Source organism: Atta colombica, unplaced genomic scaffold (assembly GCF_001594045.1).
Source record: "Atta colombica isolate Treedump-2 unplaced genomic scaffold, Acol1.0 scaffold51, whole genome shotgun sequence".
NCBI lineage: Eukaryota > Metazoa > Arthropoda > Insecta > Hymenoptera > Formicidae > Atta > Atta colombica.
This window is the reverse complement of record NW_017259541.1, coordinates 735,502-743,444: the sequence shown is the minus strand read 5'-3', so window position 1 is coordinate 743,444 and position 7,943 is coordinate 735,502. Positions and strand designations below refer to the sequence as shown.

Genomic DNA, 7,943 nt, shown 5'->3' with positions numbered 1-7,943 from the left:
AGAGAAAGAGAGAGAGAGAGAGAGAGAGAGAGAGAGAGAGAGAGAGAGAGAGAGAGAGAGGTAGAGGCGGGGGAGAGGGGGAGCGAATTCAAGCATTTTAAAGATTAAGGACAACGAGCTTGGCTAAAAAGCTGAAGCTCTTATTATTGCATTCAATAGTAGACTTGGTTTAACGCTTTAAAGTCACTAAAACACATCGCAATTTACATTTTTTTAAATTATGTAATTAAAAAATGTATGTATATTAATTATATATGTATATTATGAATTATGTATGTATATATTAATTTAAATTATGTATATATATTAAAGTAAAATGTTAAATTTAAAATAAATACATTTTTATTTAATTGGATCCTGGATATATCCCAAGTATCTCTTACTATATATCTTTATATTCTACTTCATTTGTTCTTTACAAAGCATTCCAATTTAAAATACTTCAAAATGTTTGAAGATACCATCAAAGAATATCGCAATTAGTATTTTTAAAATATGTAAAATGTCGATTTTTAATAAATAAATACATTTTTATTTAATTGGGATTCTAGATATATCAAGCATCTCTCTTATTCTATATTCTACCTCATTTGTAAGTTGCGTTCCACAATATATTTCGAAATGTCAAGCGTGAATGAAGTTTCTCCAACTTTATGAATTCAAGACAACAGAAAAATTCTTTCAATAAAATATTACGATCAGTGTGAGAATCCGCCAACTTTTTTTCGAAACAAACTTCTCCGTGGTCGACTCGATAACTTTATTCGTTCGTTCATCCGTCTAGCACATAATAAAGTAGACGACGAAACGCTCAGTTGTCGATTGTAAAATAATCATCGCTCGAGGGCAGCGGTTATGCATCTGGCGAAGATATCATCATTTTCTCAGACAATTTTGTGGAACAAATGAGAACGATGGTATAGGAGAGAGTGTCACTACGTGGGCGAAGATAGTGAGAGATAAGTCGTGTAAAAAGTACGAGGAGGTCTGCAACGATACGATGAGAACGAGGGACGAGGTTGAGAGAGAGGAAGAAGAGGGTGGTGAGCGATAGGGAAGCTCCATGAGGGAAATATAGCGGAAGGGGTGACGCTGGTGCCATGAGAGATAGCGGAGAACGTAGGAGGTCGCTGAAAAAGATCGAGAGACAAATCTACTTCGCGTAGGGGGTCCGCCGGAGACGAGGCGGGTTGAAAAATAGTCGCGAAAGAATTTCTTATTAGATTGAAAATTGAAATAAACTCGTAGTGACGTCAGTTGCATCGATTCTCAAAGCTCCTACTGTACCTCGATCACACGAATCGGGTCACTGGAGGACAGATATCCTGGCCAGGATAGCTCCTAGGAACGTGACGTGCATTACGATTTACGTTATTTTTACAAATACGCTTTCAACAATTTTCTTAGCTCTACTGGATTAAACCCTGCAATTGCTGTATTTAAAGAAATAAGGACGCCAAACTTTAAACTACTGAAATCTACTAAAAATTATAATATGAGAATGGTCAATTTAGAAAATTGACTTTTTAAGACTTTCAAGAGGAGAGAATAATTGAATGTTTAAAGAATTGAAATTTTAAATCAGTGATAAGATGAGATATAACAAGATAATAAAAAAATCTTATATAAAACTTAAATTATAATTTTAAGTTAAAAAGAAATATATATACATAAATATATATATATATATATATACATAAATATTTTTTTTTTATGTTAATATAATACAAATTAAAGTTTGGATAAGTCTGCACATAAGTCAACATTCGTGATTGAGCTAAATATAATGTGACACATTTATGTGACAAAAAGCCTTTATTGAAAAATACTTTGCCAATATCGACAGATGCTATCATGAAAAAAATTCATGAAAGTTTATTCGAGAGATTAACAAAGAAACCTTAAGCTGTTTGCATTAAAAAATTAATTTAATTTCTATTAGTATTAATATTAATAAAAATTGTAACAAATTAGAGAGAAAATAAAAAAATTCTGATAAATATTCTGAGAAATATTAAATAAATAAGAGAAATTATCTTTAATGAAAATACTATTTTTTAATTCTTTTTAGAAGAATAATCAATCAATTTTATTTCTATATTAAGAAATATATTTTAATGTTGAATTGTGTCTACATATTTTTGGATTCACTTTTTGATAAATATAAATTTTTACAGCAATATCATTCATATGATTTTTAATAATCATAAAAGCTTTGAGAGAAAGAAATAAAATGAAGGCTAATATTTTAATATGTGTAACATGTATCTAATTCAAACACTGCACAAATGATTATCTGGATGGATGTGAGCGATAGCCATTATTCGTGGACATTAAATCATAATGTGTGCATGTATAATCAGTGTGGTATTTCTTCCGTTCAAATCACGGATCTGTGTTTGCCAATTTCGGAAGGAAGGAAGGAATAAAAGGAACACGAATTACTAGGTTGTGATAGTTTGACATCAATTGACGATTTGTGCGATTCTTCGAATTCATTTCTGATTAAAAACTATATTTTTTTTTTCAGCAGACTTATGTTACAATCCTTTTGATGATTTAATGTCGAATATAATTAGATGGATTAGAATATCTATAAAATGCTAATCAATACCTACATTGTCCAAAAGAATTAACTTTTACTTCCCTTCTTGCTAAAAAAAAATTAAAATTCTAAACCTTAAATAATGAATTCCAAAATTCTAAAAAAGAGTTTCTAAAAAACTTAAAAGAAATGATATTTGATGACATATTTTTTTATCTAGTATCATTTAAAAGTTTAGTATTATCACAAATATTTATAATGTTATAAATAAAATTCAGAGCTTTGTTATGTATTATTTTCTATTAATACTGTAATGAAAATGTCTATTATGTATTCAAATCTTTTATATATATTTAAAATCGATATCGTATTTTTTTATTATATAGTATTATATAGTAACGTTAACATAAATAAAATAACGTTTTCTTTTATCTCTGAACAAATTTATATAAGAATTTAGACATAAAGCATGTAATGCTAATTTTTAGTTTGTTAATAAAATACTTGCTACAATATTTTGTTTCTTTCTCGAGCATTACGTATTATGATCTCAATAGAAAAAGTTAGTTCGTTTGCGAAATTTAAAGCATTTCAGAAGATTTGCTAACAAGTCGCTTTACATTAACTGATATTTCGCAAGCGAGTAATAACTATATTCGTGTAGATCCCGTATGTGATGTATATCTTCTCTTCCAAGCTAACTAACTATAATACTAATCGGATTTCCAGGATGAAATCTGTATGCAGGATTTCTGTCTCAGGATTGCAATTCGGTACAGACGCACCGAAACATGCACGTACTATCATTAAACATCAGATATCTAAAACCATATCTATAATTTTCCTTCTAAATCAGTCGTTATATCGAATATATGAACAAAGTATAAACTTTGTTATATCGAACATATGAACAAAGTATAAACTTTGTTCATATATTCGATATAAACGATGTAGGAAAGTGATCGAGGAAATTCTGTGTTTCCATTTATCGGGAGAATGTTATCTATATTTTCGTTCTCGTAATCGAACAAGTCACATGATATTGCGCAAGTAGCGAGATCGTATCCTTTTCAAAGCATCCGCGAATATTAAACGAGTTTCCGCGAAGCGTAAATCAAAACGGACTCCTTTGAAGACTCCTGCGATTCGGCGCGCTCCAAAGAGTTTTGCGTCTCTTACGGTGAAACAGCGATGGTATGGCAAAACAAGCGCTAGCTAAAATCAACGAAATAGACGCATAAGCAAATAAACTGTATATGAGATACCGACCCAGTAAGCTAAGGATATTCCTTTGGCTATTTGCAAACGCAAGAGTAAACCTTGCTGAAATCAAACTTTAATGTAAGAGTTTTTTATATATGTATATGTGTACTAGAGTTCTTTTTAAAACTCAAGGTTTTGTAAAATCTATATTTTAAGAACAATCGATAAAAGTGTCTTGATAAATTTTTTAAGAAAGACCCTCTTTCCGATATGCGGCTATAAAACAGAATTTGGCAACATCAAGCTAGTTGCATACCCCATCGCATCGTAACAAGATCAACCGTGAACCTGGAGCTGCACACACATAGCTGCATTCAAGCTATCGAAAATAGATTATCGCGCAAAACTGGAGACTGTACAAGATTACTTGGAATGCGATATGCAGTTTATCACTAATCTACCATTTCTCTCATTAGCATTATGATTCTTTATATTCGACAACGCACATATATTTACAATAACATACTATATTTTAATGTGTGTATAGAACTTAGCAAATTATATATTTGTAGTTACTTAAAAAATTATATTTATACTTTTATAATAATATTACAATATTTAATTTATTTAATTTATAAGCCGTATTCGTATTAAAACTTATATTCTCAAGAATATATCATAAAAATATTTATTATTTATTTTTGTATTTTCTCTCTACATTTTTAATGCATTTTTAATTAAATTTTGACAATATGTGAAATTATCGCATAATATTTCTATCTTTGTATTATAATAAGAACTGTTGTCCGAAAAACTAAATTAAAATTTTAATTTACTCCATATACATATGTCATATTGGATATTTGTGATTACAGGAATGAAACCGAAAATGAAGAATCATTATAGAGCGCATCAGCTGTCGGTCTGGCTGCGCCTCGTCCCAGAACTTCATCGTGCTGGAATGGAGGATGTCGATTCCAGGCACAACTTGTTCCGTAGCCACAGCGACCCCAGTCTGTACGACGGCTTCGTGAGACCGGATCCTCTCAGCAGAATCAGCGAAGAAATCAAGAGGAAGAACCTTAGCACGGATCCACCAACCACGACGGATTATAGCATTACGACATGCGTCAGCCTTATTCCGGGCACCAATCTTCAAAACGTCCATAATGCCAGCACCGACACTTTAGCTAGTTTAGACGCTGCTGGGTAATTCCAAATTAATAACATAAAATAATAAAAATTTCTAAAATAACGAAAAATAACATAACATCTATGTTATGTTACATTTCGATGTTGACTGAATTATGTTACCCGAGCAAACTTATGAATCAAAATTATTTATTGAAATAGTGCTCATTTACAAGGCATAAATCGTGTCAAAAGTGAAATGAATATTAATTGAAATGAAAATCAAATCTTTCTCGTAACCCTAATTATATTTTCATAAACAGCACGTGGCACGGAAGCGTCTCTATCGGAATACAATTGGATTAGCAAAAACAATTCTACACCGTACAATTCAACACTGTACCATGCGATTGTAAATCCAGAATATACTATTGCCGTTGACAAAATTCTCGGCCTTTATTCCTCTGCCACATGTTTGAAAAATTCAGCAAAACTGAGTGCCGTTAACAGCGTAAGCTGAAGCGCACTCTGCTCTTTAACTTGTTTCGAATCTATCGGCAGTTCCCAACATGTCGCTATATATGTTCGACCAGTAAAACTTTGCCCATGAGAAAATGGCAAGAGACGAAACGTCATTTCGTAGCCACAGTTTCGCAGGAATATTTTAGAATCATGAAAATTGCATTGTATTCTCGACGTACACGGTTGCCAGGCAACTGTGCTTTCGTTAGAAAACTCCTACGCTACCATAATAACTTTGAAAATAAAATTTATTGCGAACTTTACCTTAATGAAATTCTAATTTCTATTATTTAAGTAAATTACCGTTCTAATTTCTATTATTTAAGTAAATTACCGTTTATTTATATGATAAAATTATTATTTAAAACACTAAAGCCTTTTAATTTTTAAAGTCTTCTTCGCGAGAAATAACATTGAGCCTTTCTTTTAGCATTGATGTATTAATTAAGAAATTTCTTATATATGCAGTTATGCGGCGTATTCAACAGCTTTGAGCGTGACAATCGCGATCGGCTGCAGCCTGCTGATCTTAAATGTCCTGATATTTGCTGGCGTCTATTATCAAAGAGATAAAACGCGGCTGGAAGTGAAGAGTCTTCAACAACAACAAATGTTGAATCAACAATGTGGTCCTCGTGGTTTCACCGAACTGAAGCAGCCACCACCTCCGCATTCTCATTACGCAGGTGGCGGCCAAGTGATCGTAGATGTCGAAAATGAAATGTTAAGAAGGTATTGAAAGGTTACTTTAATTTTTTATTATTTATTTGCTATTTAATTTGTTGATTATGTTATTATTTTAATCATTGAATCATTATCAAATCATAAAACAATATAAATGTATTATTAGGTTTACAAAAAATAAATTCCCGCGCTCAACTTTAAAGTGCTAATAACAGTGTATTTCAATTTCTGCGCTCAGTTACTTTTTCATTGATAAAGTTCACCTACGTTTTAGAAGTTATATAGCAATTTGCAGTTACGCGATTAACTACATTTTTAGTTTAGTTGAAAATGAACGCTGAAAAGTGCATATTTGCCATTGTATGTTTCACACTACTTTCATCGTAATAAAACCGATTGCTGAAGCAATCGGAATAATTTATGAGACTTATGAAAACAATATTGAGTTAGAAAAAATGTATTAAGATTGATTTAAAAGACTACAACTTCAATGTGAACGATAAATAGCGCTGCGAAGTATACCTTCGCCATGATATATTGCTTGAAAAATAGTAAATAGATTCGGAAGGAAAATACTTTGATTGGAATCTTTTATTTGATTGAAAATCGTTTTTTTTTTATTAATAAATATATTTTTTAAAAACCATAGAAACTTATTTATACATCTAATATTTTGTGGCAAATTTACTGAAAAGAAAAAAAAATGTCTGTTTTATTAATATAACAATTTTTATAACTTTTGTTAGATTATTATAATAAATATGTTGAGCTTTAATTATGTTTATCTTTTTTTTTTATTTATTTTTATTATTACAGGAATGTAATGAAAGGTCCTCCTAACGATTCTAGCGTTCCTTTTCAAGGCCAAGGTACTCATACACTGCCTCATCAACATCATTACCAAAAACAGCACCAACAGCAACATGCCACTCTTCCTCGAACTTCGGTCATTCAAGACATAAATACCCAAACTCAAGTAAGCAACTTTTAATTTATTCGTATGTTGCAATTAAAAAATATTCATACAAATGTATACGAAATAATATAAAATAGTAAATTAGTAAAATGTTTTTTGGGAAAAGCGAAAAACTCAAGCACCAAACTTAAGCGTTATAAAGCGCTAAAAATTTTTATAAGTGCTTTTTTAGTCCTTTATAGCGTAGCGCTGCTATGCTATTTGGGAAGTTTGTATAATTTTTCAAATTATCAATAAAATTTCTTTTACAAAATTAAGAAAATTAAGAAAATTTTATTGTTTTAATTAACAAATGTATAGTTTAACACAAAAAATATATAATTTTCACATATCAAAATAAAGATTTCATATTAAAATAAAGATTTCAATTATACGTTATTATGTCTTGTAAGTTATAGAATTAGACAGAATTTGTATGAAAGTACAACGCACTTGACTGCTTTTGCAGCAGGAGAAAAGATTTTAATTTTGGAATTAAAGTATTAATGTAAAAACAATTAAATTTTAGAATAAGTTTATTAAATTAAACCGAATTTTTATGATTTTAAAATGTTTTTATTACTTTACTAATAAAAAATTTACATATCACATTAAAAAATACCACATTTAGTTATTTTATTAAAAAATATATTTTTTTCTTTTTTTTATGTTTATGTCAAATTTAAATGAAAATCAAATATTAAACAGAGGAAAAATTGGCAAAACAACTTTCATAAAAATAATAATAAATTAAATAAAAAAATTAGTAAATTATTCTCCAAAACATAGTCAGAGAATACAATTTCAGTTACTCATATATGTGATATATAAATTAAATTATTGTAATAATTATTACTGCCATGTGTGTTTATATATGTGTGTGTGTGTGTGTGTGTGTGTGTG

At 30.0% G+C, this 7,943-nt stretch overlaps 1 protein-coding gene across 1 annotated transcript in view; it reads left to right on the top strand.

Annotated features, from left to right (window-relative positions):
- Nucleotides 1-7,943, top strand: part of LOC108691728 (neuroligin-3-like) — a 196,989-nt gene that overhangs the window by 184,973 nt on the left and 4,073 nt on the right. The window contains exons 8-10 of the mRNA XM_018199598.1: nucleotides 4,624-4,957; nucleotides 5,870-6,133; nucleotides 6,902-7,061. Of these exons, the coding sequence (XP_018055087.1) occupies nucleotides 4,624-4,957; nucleotides 5,870-6,133; nucleotides 6,902-7,061 (758 nt within the window). The remainder of the gene's footprint in view (nucleotides 1-4,623; nucleotides 4,958-5,869; nucleotides 6,134-6,901; nucleotides 7,062-7,943) is intronic.